The following is a 17,498-nucleotide window of genomic DNA, read 5'->3' on the forward strand; positions in this document are numbered from 1 at the left end:
CTGGCAGCTGGAAGAGTCGAGAGACGCGTCGCGACGACCGAAATAACGATTTATTTGCTTCGGCGCGTGTCGGTTTGCGACTTCCAAGACGGCAATTCAGCACTAGACGCGGCGTTGCCGAGTGGTGCTTGCAAAATTATCAAAGCGAATGTGAAGCACTTTCAGAAACGTTAGTGAAAGTCTTGCGGCATAATATCACACCGAAACAAACTCATATTTTTCACTTTTTTGCTATTAAGGCATAAATTTTTGACTAGCGTCGAAGTTCCCCACCTCGTGGCAACATCGCGTCAGATCGAGGAAGCATGTTGTCCAATATACGGGGACCACTTAATTAGTATCAAAGACCGATAGCACGTAGTAGTCGCGTCTTCAGCATTATTGCGGCCTGCAGCATATTGTCCCAAAAAAGACATGCCTTCGTGCCACCCGCCAAAATGTTCGCTGGAAAAAATATCCCAGAGCTAATGTCCTTTATTGCAGTTAATTCGATGTATTGATCGTCCCTTGTAGCAGGACTTACGCGATAGATAAACCAACAGTAGCGCCATCGGTGTGGTTTTAAGGAAACTTGCCGTGAATCAACTCAATGTCCGTTACAGTTTAATCATATGCGCCGAAAAGAGAGAACATCATATTTATTAACCTCACTCTACTCCGATCTAAGCTGCAAATTCTAACCATTCAGTCTCTTGAATGTGAGGTTACGTTTTCATTCGCCTCCGTTTACTTCAATCCTTTAATAGAAGAATGATTCTATTAGAATTCTTCTGCACAAACCCAATCTACTTTGAAATTCGCCAATCGAGCGCCCCAGACAACCCCCAAACCACCAATAGCAACGCCCTTTGATTGCCCTGGTTCAAGTGTCTCTACATCTATTAAAACTATGCACCCGCTTAGTTAAACGCCCCTAAAAAAGGCATTGCAGGCCTTCTAAATACGGATTAAAATTAGGTTCACGGGGCTGCATTGCGCCCTCATTTCGGCGACAACTAGTAATTTGCATTAAGATTTGGCTTCAACAAATCACTCGAGGTGGGCACAACAGTGGATAATATCCCTTTTGGCCGAAAACGCTGACCAGCTGGGACAGTTATCGATAAATCAACTAATGTAGATACGTTGAAAGTGATGTATATTCGAACTTGGACAAAATTAACTACGAAACAAGTACATAAATGATAATATAAAAATAATTAAGTAACTGAAATAAATAGTCTACCCATGATGGCAATGACTCGGTAAAGGGAATGTTTTGTATGTTTCTAGATCACTTAAAGCTTGGTTGATGCATCTAAGACGGTTTTGAAGGGTGCTCTCATTGGTAGCCCCGGCTCTTGTAGAACTGCTCATTATTGGGGTTCCTCTGCTGAGACCTGAAGTCCTGTTCCGCCTTGGTCATCGGCGCCTTCTTGTTCGAGTCTGAAACATGCCCAAAACTAGATTTTTTTTATGCATAAAGCTAGTATAGTACACTTACCACTACTGTTCCAGCTATTCGACTTGGATTGGTGGTGGTTGGGGTTCTTCTGATTTGCCCTGTTGTCCTTGTTCATCTTCGTTGGTCTGCAGCGAATTTATATTTGGAGATCTGCGCCGTGGGAAGCACACACCACGTAATACTTCGACACACGTAACCTTCGTGTGTCGCGCCGTGCCATTTTTGCACCTTCCGGTGCTTCCCAGGTTTTGCAATACCGCTCGCCTTTCGAGCCAACGGTTATTTCGATTTCTCGGAATTTTTTATTGATCCAAGATCGATAAGCCACTCTTATTGAATTAATGTTTTTCGTAGTCCATATATAGTCAAGCACACCAGTGATAGGCAAATGAGGATTTTTGATGGTGTTTGTTTTCTCGATGAAGTACTAGAAAGCCCAAAGTAAATGCCGCGGGAGCCTTGGAATATGAGATAAAGCGGAAGAACACTAGCAACGTGACTGCGACAAGATGAAGGTTTTTGCTGCTTCGTCTTCACGAATTGCTGTGTCCTCGCGAAGTGCTTTAACTGTTAATAAAATTTATTAATTACGTATGCCCAGCGAAGGGCGAGACTGGCGGGTTTCCGTGCCGCAGAGCATCAGTGATTCGTTCACGCTAGAAGATTTTGTCCAAAGAGATATTTAACGTGGCAAAGCACTAGGTCATGTTCGTCGCAGGATACTTCCAGGCCCTTATGTCACTTTCGGATTGCGAGAGGTTCAGGGCGGTTCGAGGTGAAACATAGAGGTTCGGGGAATTACCTAAATCAACTTCAACCGGGTGTTCTCGTGCGGCCACGTGTAGACCCATTGCCGCCATCTAGGGGAGCGTGCCAACTCGAGCTACCATTTCTACAAGAATCAATAGCATTTTTGCCGACTTAAAAGCGGGACACATGGAATAAGAGACTCGATGTCCCTGTCTCAAACTGAAGATAGTTAAACCTGGACTCGATGACGTTTAACGAGCAAAAAATTAGGCATTTTGAAGCATTTAAAACGAAAGGAAAAACGCCCTTTTTAGTCCCTACCATTGTCGCGAAGAGGACGCAGTCACCTCTCAAACGACTCTTAAGTGAATTCAGGAAAGAACCCCTTCCGGCCACGTACTTGTGGGTTTACCCCTTTTCGTCGCGCTTTAAACTGGGCCACTTCACGCCCGCATGTTTCTAGAACACTCTTGGCTGTGTTCTGGACCTTCAAGTCGTAAAATTCCTGCTAATATTCATAAAATTACTGCTTGAATCACTGATAAGAGTATTTTTGATGATTGCTTTCTTGCAATGACCCGTACATCTGCGTGTTTATCACGACTAGCGCCATGTAAGAGCCAAACAAGCATTCTGCGGTGAATTTATGGGATTGCAGAGATAGGAACGAGCCTTTCTATGCAGTAATGGTTTACGTGTAATATCTCCATTTCCAAATGGAATTTGGTCTATGTGGCACTCAATTGCACACTCGTCTTATCAAAGCGACCTTCTCACGTAACGTCGATTAATGATGGTGTAGCAACAGTGTTTGCGAAATCGACATGAAATGAAATTTCCCCGATAATTGCGGACTTCCCTGGCCGAATAAGATATAAAAACACAGAGATTTTTCGCAGCACTCTTATTCCGTTTGAACCGTTCGTTGAGAAATTTGTGTGTTTGACTCTTGGCAAAATGTCTGCAAATCAGAAAAATCTGGACAACCACTCTAACCAGCTGAACCCCAATAACGCCGCGTATTACACGTGCAGAGACCCGTCTGCGGGGCGCCCCGACAACTGGTAAGTCTGCTTTTGGTACTGTAGCCTGGGGAGTAATTTGTCGAGGATTACAGGGAAAGCAATACGTGCAAGGCGTCCGCCCCTGCTGTTCAAGCCAACCTGGACAACCACAGCAACCAGTGCAACCCCAACAACTATGAGTACCAGCATTCGAGAGATGCGGGCCGCAACACGAAATAGCCTTGTTTAGTTAACTCTGAAATGGTCTTAAATTAAATATTTCGGCTTAAACTAAGACGCTTTATTTCTCCTCATTTAAGTCCTCCAAGGTCGAGTTTTCACTGCAACAAAAAAGGAGGGAGCTATAGCTACCCTTCGCAGGGCTTTATCTCTTGTTTGTAGTCATTGGACGGATTTCTAAAGTACCTGGAGACGTACTTCAGGCCGTGAGGCCCCGAGCTGCTATAGCTCTCCAAGAAGGGCCGCTCTAGAAGTGCTTGATTGAAGGTTTTTATCATGTAGATCCACACTTTTTCAGTTTCAGCCGCGTTGCTGCGTTCAACCTCGTATTGCTCCCGAACGTAATAATCGGGGTGTTCCTCCAGCACATCCAGGTCTTCGAGCACTTTCAGATCAACCTCGTAAACCTCCCCTTGCACCCGATTCCCCAGCCCTGCAACAATTTCACGAATGTGGCAACGAGGGCCAGCCGGTCTGCACTAACCTGGCCGGTGCAACAGGAATGGAATGTTATAAGCGGTGGCGATGACCAGGGGGTACTTGTCCTTAGTCCTGGCGTTGTAGAGGAACTTGTGATGGCCCCCTTTGCTGTTCGAAAACCAGTGGTGGTTGGGCTCCCCCCTCTTGAGGGTACCGTAGACAAAAACCTTGTAAAATGCTTCGGACATGTCGAATCGCGTGCGCCTGCAAGAGGAGTAAACTGAGTACGGTCCTGTGGCAGTTGCCATGACAGCCCCCCTAAGGTCTGTTGTTCTCTGACGTCACCCAGTGAAACGTCACTCCTACGATCGCGAATATGAACAAAACGGCTGGAGCGATTTTTAATTAATTATAAATGGGATAAGTGGGCGTGCTTACCGCTGAAGAGGAGGTAAGTAATTCCGCGATCTTACAAAATTTAGCGATTAACGCCAACGGAGCTCTTCAGCACCAAACAGTAAGTGTCGGAGCTGCCGACTGAAGGACTTTCGACTCTCTTTTGTTTGTGAGGTTCAGTGTTAACCGCAATCAGTAGTTGTTCTCACGTTTGGTTCCGGACTAATCACAAATTTATCAGTGAGATTTTCATTCGTTTTCAGGCGAAGAATAGTTATCGCGACTGAAATGGGCTACGTAATAGTGACTGCCAGGTAACTCGACTTACGACCCTCAAAATAACTTTTGATATACACATATAAATATCGCAGAAGCATAGTTTGGATGCTACTAAACCTGGTGTGCAATTTAATGGCGCTCTACGCCATACTAAGCCCCAGCTGGATCTCGGCAGCCCCCCAATTGGCCACGTTCAGCAATCACACAGTGAAGTACACGCCAAGTTTGGGGCTGTATTCAAAATGCAGCAGGCCCATTTGGTGGGACCAGCACGTGTGCGCGGCAATGGATTCAGTGGGGCCTTTTGCCAGATCTCCGATGTATCCAGGCCCTTGGAAGGCCACCTCGGTGTTCCTGACGCTAGGTACAAAAAGACGTTATTTTCACGCTGACCTGACAACAGTGTCAACGTTGTTGGGTTGATTGGCTTTCTCCTGTGCAACGTTGTCGGGTTTCGTTTTTTAGCGATCTCGTTTTGTTTTAGGATTGTTTCTGCTGTCCATAACTGGGAGTAGCAGCATCCTGAGCTGCTGCCAGCAAAGTGTGTTCAAGAAGAGCATTTTCATAGTCTCTGGTGTCGCTCAGTGTGTCGCAGGTGACGGAAGTTCGTGGCAGAATTGCGGTTATTAGGACGGTCGTTTTTGCAGGCATTTTCCTAATTTTGGCAATGATGTTGTATCCCATGGCCTGGGGATCTCGCACAGTGCGAGAACTGTGCGGCAAAGATTCTTCGCCTTTCTACCTTGGTGTGTCTAATTACTACGAAGTTCCAATACTTATAGGTGATCATTAAAAAAAAAACCTTAAGTGGGCCTCGAGGTAGTACCGCCTCTTGCCAGTTTTTTTTTTAATGATCACCGGCTGCTGCGGCAACGTCGCTTTCACCAAACCCCTGCGTCTCTTAACAAATTTCAAAACTAAAATGGCGCGAATGTGAATATTTGCGGGGTTTCGCCCCCTTTTTCCAGGGGACTGCGCTCTAGGACCGGGACTGTATATGGGAGCCGGCGGCACTGCACTGACCTTCGTTTGTTCCTACTTGTCTATGCCCGCAGAAAAGTCCACCAGCAGTGACAAAGTCCAGGACAAGATCTATGAGGGACAAAGGCTGATTTGCTTGTCTTAAACTCAACTGTAAGCATTTTTTTTTATTGATTGGAAGTATTTAATCTGACTACAAAATTAGTCCTTCTGCCACACCAGACACTTGTTGTTGGCAGGCAACTCATGAATGTGCCTTAACGAAATTCCATGTATCAAAGCATCCTTTTTTAAGTCCCTGATGTCCCGAATTCCCCATTTTGGGTTCTGTTTTCTCAAGCCTTGGTCAAAGTTAATGTTTGATTGAGGCTGGAGCACTCCTTCATTTGCATAGGGTCCATAAGTGAATATTAGGGCCCCATTTTTAAGAACCTATAAATAAAATACAATAAAAAATGGGACTGCCGGATCTCACATGTACCTGACTGCCATATTTGAAAAAAGCCACAGCACTCGAATAGGGCGCTACATGGAACATGTTGACGTTCAAGAGATAATCGAAATCCTTCTCGATGGGCCAAGGGCCCTGGTCCACGTCGATCCTCACAGGCTCTTTCAAATTCCCGCACTTAACCTAATATTCAAAATAAAGGAAACTCAAGCCTCATATGTATTACCTACTTGCTCGGCATAGCCTCGAATGCTCTCCATCAGCTCTAAATCGAGTTCACTGGGCTGTATGGTAACGTTGGGGAGCTTCAAGGCGAAGTAAGCAGCGTGTTGTCCAGTGCCTGAGGCGATTTCAAGCAATTTGGTGCTTACGCTTTTTTGAATGTACTTAAGAAGCACATCCAAGATGAATGTCTTGTTTTTTTCAGCGGCCGGATAACTGATGGTGCGATGGGCTTTGCGGAAGAGGTCCCCCATGAGTACGCTTGTAAGTTTTAAGAGTGTGCACTATTAAGCCAAATAATGATAATTTTTCTTGATATTGTGGTGAAGGTGCCAAAGCCATATGAGCCAAATAATGATTCCTTTTGTTGGCACTATGCTGAAGGTATGTAAAGCCGTGCCTTGTTAAGCTTTAATAGAATTTTGCAATTTTTTACGAATTTTTTGACTATTCATACACTATTGTAATATTAAAAAGACACATTTTTTAATAGCTTTTTAATGTATATTATTATGCCAAGTAAATGTCGTGTTTGTATTACTTATGGCTGGTTTTCTAAAAAGAAACGCTCCGCTATCGATGAACTTACTCTATTTGGCTAAAGGTTTATATACACAAAAATATATACATAAATCACACACAGGAAATATAAGAGTTCAAAAAAAACTTCTAAACACTACCACTCTTCACAACTTTCTTGCGGAAGTACACAGAATGGTCCAACTTCTTGAAGTGTTCAAACAGTTTGTTTCTGGAGGGACAATTGATGTTGCAAAGGAAACAGTAATGGCCAAGGTCATGTAACAAGGGATATTTTCCTCGCCTGTAAACTTTTACAACTGGAGGTGGTGGAGGTCCATCGTATGGCTCCTCAACAGGTTCCTCTACTGGCTCAACAACTAATTTTGGTTTGACCCTCTTGTGAGTCTTCTTTTTGTTCTTCTTCACATCACCAAAATTCCTATCTTCATCATCTACTAGTTTAGAAAATACTTCTAGCTCAACATCACTGCCTGAAGATAGGATCTTTTGTCTTTGTTTCTTCTTTTTCTTGGTCTTGACTTCACTTGTCGTAAACCCACAAACTTCCTCACTTTCACTTATGCCTTCCGTTGATTCCTCACTAGACTGAAGTCGACTGCTGCATTTCGAATTATCTAAATCAACCTCTTCAAGCTCCTTGGTCAAATTAGCCTCAAGGTCATCTTTAGCCATTGCTGCTCTTAATTTTACCACGTTGTCGCGGTGTTTTCTACTAACTTCATGGTTCTCAAAGGCCTTAGGGTTTTTGAATATCTTAGTACATGCGGTACAATACAAGCTAATGTTCTCATTATACTCTTCCTCGTTATCTGAATGTCCAAACTCCATGGTCACAAGCCTTTCAATATCCTCCAATTCAGCTTTGAGGTTTTCGAATTTAAGCCACTCGGGCTGCGTTTCATTGGCGTGCATTTGCTGCTGTTCCAGTCTTCTTTGCTTGCTCAGTTTAGCCTGCTTCTTCCGGTTCTCCATGGTTTTTGCTTCAAGTTCTTTGCAGAAGCTCTTGACACGCTCATCACGTTTGCGAACAAAAGTAACCAGATTACGCACCTCCTCGTTTCGTTCTTTTCGGGCTTTGAGCCTCGCTTTTTTGTTTTCTTTTTCTATGAGTTTAGACAACCGTCTGTCTCCTTTGCCCTCTAGGATGTTATAAGGTTCTACCCAGGAGTAGGTCTTCTTAGTGCTGTAGCTCATCCAATGGTTATAAAATGCTTTAACTGCCTCGTAATCAGTGTTGGATTGGCCAAATGAGGGCACCTCACTAAGCTTTTCTTCGTCCTTCATGAATTTTTGATCTTCCTGGACGATTTGCTCGAACACTGATCGATACACGCTGTAGAAGCCTTGTGGATTATCAGAGAAGCCCTTAAAGCAGGAGGTGGTGAAATATGGAAACACATTCAGGCTCTCGTCTTTGAAGTCTGACTGGTTGCCTCGGAGGATCTGTTCCCGATGGTTATCATACCATGCTCTTTCCTGCTTGTCACTGAGCACTTCATAGGCCTGCTGCATTTGTTGAAACTGCAGTTTGGCTTGATTCGGGTCGTCAGGATTTTTATCGGGGTGCCACTGCAGGGCCAGGCGTCTGTAGGCTGCTTTGATTTCTGCGTCGTCCGCATTGTGGGGCACTTCCAATATTTCGTAATGGCACTTCATGGTTTATTCAACACGTGGTTTATGAGAACCGCAAGAGAAAGCGAAACAGCTACTGCCGCTGAACACCACGTCAAGACGTCTTAGGCTAAAAACTACTCACCCTAAGATAGCTCCAGAAGTGGTAAGAATTTTGTGAGGCGCCACAGTCCTACTGCCTCTCTCTATTATACGGTATTGATTGAAAGAGGAGAGGAATATAGTTAAAGTGATCGCTCCCCTGTCTTCGCTCGCGCACCTTCGTGTACAATCGGCTTGCCCTTATAATCTCGTCGTGGTTGCCAAACTGATAATTAATTTCTGGCTCAGGGGATCGATGCACCACGTATATCGATTTTTCTTAATTAAAGATTCAAGTAAGATTAACTGTTATAATTACGATTAATTGTTCGAACTCTGTTTTTAGTATGGCCGATCAATAAATTTTAAAAAATCTTATGGTTCCCATGTCGCTTTTGTTAAATGGCTTTAGATGGACATTTTAACGGAGGTTATCGGCAACGTCGCTAACGTACTGTCACCCGATCAAAAAATATCTCGTTTCCAACAGCTGATCGTTCGGCAAAAATGGCGAATAAATGTAAATTAGAGAAATTCGCGTAATTTTAATCAATTTCCGTCCCCACAAAGCGAAGCCAAATCCCAAACGCATACTGCTGCATTTAACACCAATCGAGTTCCCCGCACAGACATGGTTCCAAACTTGGCCTGAAAGCCCCAACCGAAGGTGTCTGCTCTGAGGTATTATATGGTGTTTGTACCAGTTTAATCCACTTTATCTCATTAAATTTAACTCATTTTGAACGCGTTCGAGACGTTTGCATGTCAAATAAGTCGCATAATTATTGTAACTGCCGTCATGTGACTACCTAGCACAACCTCGATCTTTATTAATCCGGCCTCAATGAAGTAGTCTCTTTTGTACACTACAACCATGACTGAGTCATGGAAAAACAGACGACACGCGCGATATTTTATATGTGACTGTTTTATGTAGTGAAAGATGCCTGGAACAAGCCTGGTAGTGCCAGTGGTGCTCTGGGGCAAGCATGCTCCCACACACTGCATTTCCTGCATTTACCTTGCCAAGGACCAAAAGACTTTGGCCACTGGCTGTTATGATGGGCAAATGTGCCTGTGGCAAGTCGATCCGGATACCCTAGAAATGACACCGCGTTGCCTGCTAGTGGGGCACACCGCCCCAATTTTATGCATCTCCAAGGCCTCAATCATGCAGGATAACAACTATATTGTGTCCAGCTCGGAGGCAGGAGAGATGTGCACTTGGGACATTACTGATGGCAAGTGTAGGGAGGCTGTCAAGCTGCCACAAGTGCACACTAGCATGCAGGCCTATCACATGTCAAATTGTGAGGATGTGCGGCTGTTTTGCAATGGTTATTATCCAGAGATACTTGTCATGGACCCGTTCAGCTTGGAAATTTTGTTTACTCTATCTTCAAAGCAGAATCCTGACTGGATCAGTGCTTTGCATGTGAGTCAATTTTGATGCAGATCTGCTTTCTGTGTAAATCTTACTCTGAATCTGCAAAAATTACATTTGGAGATTTTTACCAATTAAGGTGTCTTAGGTATTGAGACCGGCGAAGCGTAAAGATGATGTAGTCTTAGCCCTGACTACTACAGGAATGGTGAAGGTGTGGACTTTACTCGGACATGAAAACAAGCACTCTGAGCCTATTTATGAGAATGAGAGTAAACAGATTCGGACTTTGAATGCTGTTTGCCTTCAATGTTGTGCCTACAATCAAAGGACTGTTCTGGTAGTTTGCACCAAGTATTGGCAGATTTATGATGCCGGTTAGTCGGGGATTTGCTCCAATTTTAGAGGTTTGATATGGGCCTTTTCAGGGGACTTCTCGGTGCTGTGCTCCTACTTGACCCCTAGGGGAGAGCGGTGGATGTCCGGCGACTTTCTGGCAGTTGACAGGATAATTGTGTGGTCGGACGCGGGGAAAGGGTACATGTATAAGTTGCCAGCAAAGTAAGGTTTTTTTCAGTTTTTAATAGGTGCTGTAAGGGGGATGGGGGGGTGGACTAACACAAGGTCATATCAGCGCCTAATATTGGTTGAATTTTTGTTGATTTCAAAGAGCACTTTAGCGGTACATTTATTAACCAGTTTGTTTTCTTTTTGGTTTCGTTTTCTCATCTGTGGACGTGAAGAAAGCTGCGCGGAAAGAGCGTTAACAATAGGTTAGACAATCACCAAGTTTTTAGTGTGTGTTTCCTAATGAAAGTCAGGTTCTTGTGGGAGACAAAGTGACTCATTTTTCCCTACAAAGAGCTGGCTCCGTCCTCTTGATTTCTCTTTGCGCATGCCCTGCCACTGTATTATAGCATCACTCTTAGTTCACTTATTTTTTTATTAAATGCACTCATAAGCTTGCCTGCTTAAATGCTTTGCCATCTAACTGTTTTCCATGATATAGTCGATGTTTGTTAGTTCATAGTTTTGCCCTTGTAGCAGCACTGCAGACCACAAGGATTTCCACACCAAGAGCGTGGAGAGCGACTCTCCATTTCTCTACTGTCTCTTAAGTCAGCCAGACGGAAAGGTATATTATTACCACAAATTAAAACATCTCCATCAAGGCATCTTTTAGCCCCTTTCGTGTCCTCCAGCCATGAACTTGGTTACAACCTACCGAAATGGACAGGCCAAAAGGTACTTGCTGCGAGGGGATTCTGAAGGTTCAGTGCTTCTCTGGGCAATTCCGGATATAAGTCCTGCGCAGCTAGAGGCGATAAGGTGCATTTGTCTTATAATATTTTTTTCTTGCGTGAACGATGAAAGTTTACAGGGCGCAGGCGTCCTCTCAGCCAGTGATAGCCGCTGCCACCTTGACGACCAGCTTGACAAAGGCCTGGGGCTCGGTCCGTCCCAATCCGGTGGGGGTTTTAGACCAGGTAGAAAGGCAGGAAGAGCTATGTGAGTTAAATCTCCAATTTCTAAAAATATTTTCATCCTTTCTGCCTATCATTTGTAGCCATTAGACTGACAGCCAGCATTTACCTTCCGCTGCAGAGCCGCTTGGTTGTAGGCAGAGAAGATGGTTCCATCATCATAGTACCCGCCACGCAAACAGTGTTACTCCAACTATTACACGGCACCCATCAGCAGTACCACAGTAAGTTGAGAACGAGAAACAATTACTGCAAGAACAAATAAACGCATTTTCAGGCTGGCCTCCCCATCAGATTCTCTCTGGGCATCATGGCAGAGTTAACTGTCTGCTGCATCCTCACAGGGAACATCCCAGGTAATGTCTGAGAGTATTGGTTTTGTTCAACTGACATAGTTTCCATGCAGGTATGACCGGAATTTTTTGGTCTCTGGAGGGGTGGACTTCGCGGTGTGTCTCTGGGATTTGGTCACAGGGTCTCTCATCCATCGATTTTGCGTTCATGCAGGGGAAATCACCCAGTTGTTGGTGCCTCCGGAAAATTGCAGTGTAAGTTTACACACAATCCTTATATCTACAGGGTGGGACAATTTCACTGTTTATCTAGGAAATCTCTGTAACTACAGGAGATATTGGAGGCAAGGTAGTTTGATTTGTGTTCGAACTTCTCTCTACCTCCCATAGTTACTGAGATTACTATATTAACATCGAAATTTGGAAAGTCGTGAGGACTAGCGCTGGCATCTCGATGGAGAAATGGAATACTCAAGCAGTGGTATTTTGTGCGTTTTGCAGGCCCGCGTCCAAAAATGCATCTGTTCTGTGGCCTCTGACCACTCCGTGACACTTCTCAGCCTCGCAGAGCGCAAATGCATCTGCCTAGCCTCCAGACACTTGTTCCCGGTGACGACGATAAAGTGGCGTCCCAAGGACGATTTCATGATCATCGGCTGCTCTGACGGGACTGTCTACGTCTGGCAAATGGAGACTGGACACCTGGACCGAGTCCTGCAAGGAATCGCCGCGGAAGAGGTGCTTTATGCCTGCGAAGAAAACGACGAAAACAGCCCATCATCGGAGATGGGTCTGGCGAATCCCGCGGTGCACTTCTTTAGGGGGCTGCGCCATCGCAATTTGTCAGCAATTCGCCACGCTACTCAGAGAGGGTTGCACCAGCTACAGCAGCTCCATGCGCACACCGAAGTGGGGGATCCTCACGCGAGACGGGCCCACGGACAAACCGCCCTGGGGGTGCAGGGCTTCCGTACCAACCCCAAGGATCCGGAAAGTCACATTCTGTTCTTCGATATCGAAGCCCTCATCATCGAGTTGTTGAGCGAGGAGTACGCCATGATGTCTCCAGGCAGTTTAGAGGCTGCGGGGCTCATTTCGCAGGCGGAGTACTTGAAAGTGGCAGCTTTGACGCAAAGTACAAGTCCTGACGCACATAAGAAGATTGTAGGTGAGTAGTCTTCCATGGTAAAAGTTGCTTAGGAATCAAGGGCCAAGCTCTGCCTTATTAAGTTTAATATTTGGGCAATTGGGCGGAATTTCAATCGCATATTTATTGCGAAGTATTTCGACATTAATTTTTCGAAAGTTGACACAGAGCAATGAATGCGCGTTTCTCATTGGTCGATTCAAAGCTTTCCTGCCATTCAATTGGCCTAAATCGGCGCCATTTTGGGATTTTATATTGATTTGACCATCGATGTGCTAAATTGTAGCACTACAAATTGTTAAATCCTTAAAATCTTCCATCGACGTACTGATAAATAGATCGAGGTCCTTCAAAAGCTGTTCGATCATACAGAGTGGTTAATAATAGTTGAATATTAAAGTGTCTTTAGAACAGTGACTAATGACGATTGTACTGTTAACATTTCGATTGATTTAATTTACGCGGCGAAGACTTTTTCGGGAAGGTTAAGGACAAGGCGGAGAACGTGGAGCGCATTATTAAAGAAAAGGACAAACACGGTAATGCTTATCTAATGAAATTTATTATCATTTGATTTGATCAGCTTGAGCGCGTATTTTGATTTGGTCTCGTGTTTCTCTCTCTTTCTATTGGACGCCGCAGGAATTTTGGCTAAGATGAAAGAGGGCGCCGAGACAATGCAAACTAAAATACAAGCCAAGGCTGAGCTCATGCTCAAAGGCGCGGACATGAACAAAGGTAAGATATAGAAAAAAAAAACAATACAACAACATTGTAAAAAAACAAATATCGTATTTTGCCTACCAGAAGTTGTAGAATAGAATGCCACATGTTTTTTCACTTATCCTAATGCGCGCGAAAGTGTTGCCATGTCTTGCAAATTATCACATTGTTTGCGTAGATGTCATCCGGTTATCGGATTGGGTACGGGTGGCATGTAGCTGTAAACTATTGTTCCGGCCCTGTAGATAGCTCTCAGGAGGCGGTAGAACATGCCTCCAGCCACCATTGTGTTGTTGATTAGGGCTTGTGTCCTAAAAAATTTCATGTAAAGAGCACGAATTGTCATTTTCTACTCGATACAGTTCTTTGGATTCACTTTGATTTTCACCGCAAATTCGAACACATTTATTACCCCATAAATAGAGTTTCATCTCTTACCTCTCAGGCTGCACAACCCAGGAGTGCAGTAGTACAGGTTCTCCATAAAAAATAGTGTCGTTCTCGTACTTGTAGCTCTCGGGGTCGTTCACTATGGGCCTCCCCCAACTACCCCATTTGCCAGATATAGACAGCACCTGAAACACGTCTTTAACGAATTTGAATTTTCCTTACGTCGCCGATGGCTCACCACTATGAGCACCACATGCGTCTTCATTGAAACCATTTCGTATTCTCTTCAATTAATCAGTCAAGATAGAATTTAATAGCGTGCGGATTCAATAGTACTTAAAGTTCATTACCCCCCAACGGTTCTTGGCGATCATTGATCCACACATTAATAGTAGAAATTCACTTTAAAGTCGATGTATAAATTATCTTTCAACCCTTTCAGCAATAAATATAATTACTTTTCACTAATAAGAATAATTTACTAAATCTAGACCACCCCGATTCGACCAAAGACAAAAACCGTCCAGGCAGTTTGGGACCCCTGGACACCTCGCATGCTATGGAGATCTGCCAGCTGCTGCTCTCCTTGTTACATTCGTGGGGCTTGGATGACGATCTAGATAGGGTGTGTCTGGTCAAGCTGGGGTTGCTGCGCCCCATGGTATGGTTATTCAAAACCGTTTTCGTCACGGGTTGCTATAGATCAAACCTTTGCAGGTACCGCTATCTTTCGGAGTGCTATCCAAAGCCAACCACATGTCCCTATTTCTGCCCACGTGGCACAACACCATACCCTTGGAGGACGTCGACCAGCAGCATCAGGACTTGGAAATTAGTCTTCCAGTCGATTTGGTGCGCAGGGAGAAACTGACACGGATATTCACGAGCAGAACTCATTGGGAATTGAGTACGACCCTCACCAGCAACCATCTGCTGGCAATAATCGCCCTCAGCCACACCTTGATGGGCATGAGTAACGCTACTTTCGTGCCGGAGCAGGAACGTAACAGGAAATTACACCGCCAATCCACTAGAGTAAATTGGAGTAAAACGGACGAAGAGCAGGAAGAGATGTACACACAGCAGCAGGCGCAAATCAAACAGGGCTGGTCCCTTTTGGCCACCCTGCACTGTGTTTTGTTGCCCGATAAAGTGGTGGAGCACGGGGCTAAGCACTTTAAGCGCCCTCAAGTGGAGATGATGGCTAAGAGGTGGCAGCACCATTGCGTTGAAGTACGCGAAGCCGCTCAGACGTTGTTATTGGCGGAGCTGTCGCGAATGGGGCCTAGAGGGCGTAAGCAACTGGTGGACGCCTGGGCGCAGTATTTGCCTTTGTACACACAAACCGAAACTATAAATCAGCAGGCGATATCCCCGCCCTCTGGACAAAATCACGTTAATTCCCACGGCAACGCCCCAAGCACTCCCGATGTGGACGATGACGACTTTGAAGAGGAAGAGGAGGAGCAAGTGCGCAAGCCTTCTAGTCTGACTGAGCTGAAGCGCAAACAATCGACGGCTGTGATTTTGTTGGGCGTGATCGGGGCGGAGTTTGGGCAAGATATTACCAGCACTGATAACTCAAAGAGGGCCAAGCCCAATGAGGAACGGAGGAAGAATTCTGTGGTGGAAGGTTTTGGATCAGGTAATAATAATCTGGCAAGGCTGACCGCTATGGCGCTGTCACATCTGCTTTTGGCTCCGCCCTCGCCACGCCTGCCGGCGCATATACCTCTCCGCAGGGCAGCGATCGATCTCATTGGCCGCGGATTCACAGTGTGGGAGCCATTTTTGGACATCAGCAAAGTGCTCGTTGGTAAGATCGAGAGATATTTTTTTATACTTTGCGATTTGCATTGTTCAATATTTCGCTATTGCAGGGCTGCTCGAATTGTGCTCCGAGGCCGACAAACTCGTGCCGAGCATGACCTACGGTCTTCCCCTGACTCCGCAGGCAGATTCTTGCAGAACTGCACGGCATGCTTTAACCCTTATAGCCACTGCAAGGTAGCTAGTTCTCAAGCTTAGTTTTCCAGCTAAGCTTTCCTAAATGTTTAGGCCAGCTGCCTTTATTACCACCATGGCCAAAGAGGTGGCGCGTTACAATGCGATGCAGCAAAACGCGCAGACGCTCAACATCAATATGAATAACAACGTGCTGAACAAGGCGAAGCCTGAGATCCTACGCGGAGTGGAGCTCCTGATCGACAAAATGCAGACAGAAATGAGCGATTTGTTGGTACAGCTGATGGACATTATCCTGCACTGCCTCGATCCGAATCAACTCAAGAACAAAGGCCTACAGGAGGTTTTCCCTGCAGTGTGCAAGTTCAATCAGGTCTCCCATTGCGCAGCCACCAGACGAATTGCGGGTAAGTCTTATTGTTCCTGTCAATACCCGTTCGTTTTGATTGGTTTTATGGGGGTTAAGTTGGGGCCAATAACGGGGCGCTGACGATTTACGAGCTGCGCCAAGGGAAAAACACGACGATTCTGGCGCACTCGGGTCCTGTGACTGCGTGCGCTTTCAGCCCCGACGGCAAGTTTCTGGTCAGCTACGCATGCTCGGAGGACAAGTTGAGCTTTTGGCAAACCAGTACTGGCATGTTCGGTCTGGGGCAGGCGCAGACCAAGAATGTGAAGTCCTACAGCACCGCTCCCATTGCCGACGTCACTCGATTGAACCCCATGCGCCTCGCACGCCTCATTTGGATCACCAATCGCACCGTGTCCTTGATGCTGGCCGACGGCTCCGAAACGCGATTCAACGTCTAGGAAATTCAGGTACATTTGCGCATCAGTATTAGTAAACTGGAGAGTTTAAATGAGGTTCTCGGTAATTGAGAAGAGAGTGAAATCTGCCTCGTGTCTTTCTATTTTAATGTAGATAAATAAACAAATGAGCGGGGGAGGAAGGAGGCGGAGTTTTGGGCCTTAACCTCCTCCCGAGCAAATCGTGCCTCAGGTAAATTATTATAAATCGCCACGTTCCAAACAAATGTTATTCAATCGTTCAAACGGCACATGCGCTGCTATTGATTGTAGGTAATCGGCTGTTGGAGCCACGCCTCTAGAGGGTATCTCGAGTGCGTGGTCGCAAAGATTAATTCTATGTGGCTCCTCCTCTTCTCTCATAAGCCTGTTATTGTTGTTGAAAATTACCTTTATCGAATGATAATATTATCTAAATTACATTGGTGTTGCTATAATTACTATAATGTTAATTCAAATATTACGTGCACCTTATGATATTTAATAACAATAATAATTAATATATTACCGTGTAAATTTAATTGATATAACGGTATAGAGAGTACGTGCAGTAGTTGGGGTGAGTGTCCTCTCTGTCTTTTGTTGCGTGTGAGGTTTTCGTACGAACAGTATACAGAGTGATTGTTTATTACCTATTAAATCAATAGATAATTAAACTAATTAATTGAAAATCTTAACATTCGTTCCTGTTACTTTTGGTTTTAAATTAATTAAATTCGTCTTTTACCGGTCGCCATTTTGTTAACTACTTTGTAAATACCTGTTAAATAAATATTATTTATTTTTGTTTTTAGGTGTTATAGTCTATATATTGTAATAAAAATTATAGATGTATTGGAATAGAGAACGAATTTATTTATAA

At 44.8% G+C, this 17,498-nt stretch overlaps 6 protein-coding genes and 1 long non-coding RNA gene across 15 annotated transcripts; 3 read left to right on the top strand and 4 right to left on the bottom strand.

The window, feature by feature from the left end:
• Positions 1-59: 59 nt before the first annotated feature.
• LOC136342200 (uncharacterized) lies at positions 60-3,489 on the top strand. The gene is made up of 2 exons (XR_010732609.1): positions 60-3,258; positions 3,312-3,489. It is a non-coding gene; the product is annotated as an uncharacterized lncRNA (long non-coding RNA).
• On the bottom strand, positions 3,485-4,423 carry LOC136342197 (putative gamma-glutamylcyclotransferase CG2811). 3 transcript variants are annotated; one of them, XM_066287762.1, is made up of 4 exons: positions 4,297-4,422; positions 3,923-4,220; positions 3,625-3,871; positions 3,485-3,539 (listed from the first exon to the last, which is right to left on the bottom strand). In XM_066287762.1, the coding sequence occupies exons 2-4, from the start codon at positions 4,164-4,166 to the stop codon at positions 3,500-3,502; spliced, it is 531 nt and encodes a 176-aa protein (XP_066143859.1). In that variant the 5' UTR covers positions 4,167-4,220; positions 4,297-4,422; the 3' UTR covers positions 3,485-3,499. The 3 variants fall into 3 exon arrangements, with proteins under 3 accessions (XP_066143859.1, XP_066143860.1, XP_066143858.1); XM_066287763.1 differs by having other exon boundaries at positions 3,485-3,871; positions 3,923-4,122; positions 4,297-4,423; XM_066287761.1 differs by having other exon boundaries at positions 3,485-3,871.
• On the top strand, positions 4,167-6,727 carry LOC136342193 (LHFPL tetraspan subfamily member 2a protein). 2 transcript variants are annotated; one of them, XR_010732608.1, is made up of 8 exons: positions 4,167-4,309; positions 4,518-4,568; positions 4,626-4,897; positions 5,018-5,128; positions 5,181-5,279; positions 5,502-5,667; positions 6,393-6,451; positions 6,517-6,727. XR_010732608.1 is itself a non-coding variant. In XM_066287757.1 (7 exons), exons 2-6 carry the CDS (start codon positions 4,543-4,545, stop codon positions 5,657-5,659), a joined length of 666 nt encoding a protein of 221 aa, XP_066143854.1. In that variant the 5' UTR covers positions 4,167-4,309; positions 4,518-4,542; the 3' UTR covers positions 5,660-5,667; positions 6,393-6,727. The 2 variants fall into 2 exon arrangements, 1 of the variants encoding a protein (XP_066143854.1); XM_066287757.1 differs by having other exon boundaries at positions 6,393-6,727.
• LOC136342194 (UPF0585 protein CG18661) lies at positions 5,662-8,643 on the bottom strand. 2 transcript variants are annotated; one of them, XM_066287759.1, is made up of 4 exons: positions 8,487-8,643; positions 6,196-6,448; positions 5,996-6,148; positions 5,662-5,946 (listed from the first exon to the last, which is right to left on the bottom strand). In XM_066287759.1, the coding sequence occupies exons 2-4, from the start codon at positions 6,439-6,441 to the stop codon at positions 5,716-5,718; spliced, it is 630 nt and encodes a 209-aa protein (XP_066143856.1). In that variant the 5' UTR covers positions 6,442-6,448; positions 8,487-8,643; the 3' UTR covers positions 5,662-5,715. The 2 variants fall into 2 exon arrangements, with proteins under 2 accessions (XP_066143856.1, XP_066143855.1); XM_066287758.1 differs by lacking the exon at positions 8,487-8,643 and having other exon boundaries at positions 5,996-6,142; positions 6,196-6,441.
• On the bottom strand, positions 6,762-8,480 carry LOC136342183 (dnaJ homolog subfamily C member 21). The gene has a single exon (XM_066287746.1). The coding sequence runs from the start codon at positions 8,384-8,386 to the stop codon at positions 6,857-6,859; it is 1,530 nt and encodes a 509-aa protein (XP_066143843.1). The 5' UTR covers positions 8,387-8,480; the 3' UTR covers positions 6,762-6,856.
• A 172-nt stretch (positions 8,644-8,815) lies between the features above and the next one.
• Positions 8,816-17,425, top strand: Rbcn-3B (WD repeat-containing protein Rbcn-3B). Of its 5 annotated transcripts, none has more exons than XM_066287722.1 (19): positions 8,816-9,124; positions 9,381-9,878; positions 9,976-10,204; positions 10,256-10,388; positions 10,571-10,600; positions 10,872-10,962; positions 11,011-11,156; positions 11,209-11,336; positions 11,395-11,535; positions 11,589-11,667; positions 11,718-11,859; positions 12,106-12,772; positions 13,222-13,290; positions 13,394-13,489; positions 14,356-14,525; positions 14,582-15,680; positions 15,745-15,871; positions 15,923-16,236; positions 16,296-17,425. In XM_066287722.1, exons 2-19 carry the CDS (start codon positions 9,387-9,389, stop codon positions 16,637-16,639), a joined length of 4,497 nt encoding a protein of 1,498 aa, XP_066143819.1. In that variant the 5' UTR covers positions 8,816-9,124; positions 9,381-9,386; the 3' UTR covers positions 16,640-17,425. The 5 variants fall into 5 exon arrangements, with proteins under 5 accessions (XP_066143819.1, XP_066143820.1, XP_066143822.1 ...); XM_066287723.1 differs by having other exon boundaries at positions 10,875-10,962; XM_066287725.1 differs by lacking the exon at positions 10,571-10,600 and having other exon boundaries at positions 8,817-9,124; positions 10,875-10,962.
• LOC136342199 (uncharacterized) lies at positions 13,496-14,169 on the bottom strand. The gene is made up of 3 exons (XM_066287766.1): positions 14,103-14,169; positions 13,913-14,049; positions 13,496-13,785 (listed from the first exon to the last, which is right to left on the bottom strand). The coding sequence occupies exons 1-3, from the start codon at positions 14,136-14,138 to the stop codon at positions 13,656-13,658; spliced, it is 303 nt and encodes a 100-aa protein (XP_066143863.1). The 5' UTR covers positions 14,139-14,169; the 3' UTR covers positions 13,496-13,655.
• Positions 17,426-17,498: the final 73 nt, after the last annotated feature.

Source organism: Euwallacea fornicatus, chromosome 11 (assembly GCF_040115645.1).
Source record: "Euwallacea fornicatus isolate EFF26 chromosome 11, ASM4011564v1, whole genome shotgun sequence".
Taxonomy (NCBI): domain Eukaryota; kingdom Metazoa; phylum Arthropoda; class Insecta; order Coleoptera; family Curculionidae; genus Euwallacea; species Euwallacea fornicatus.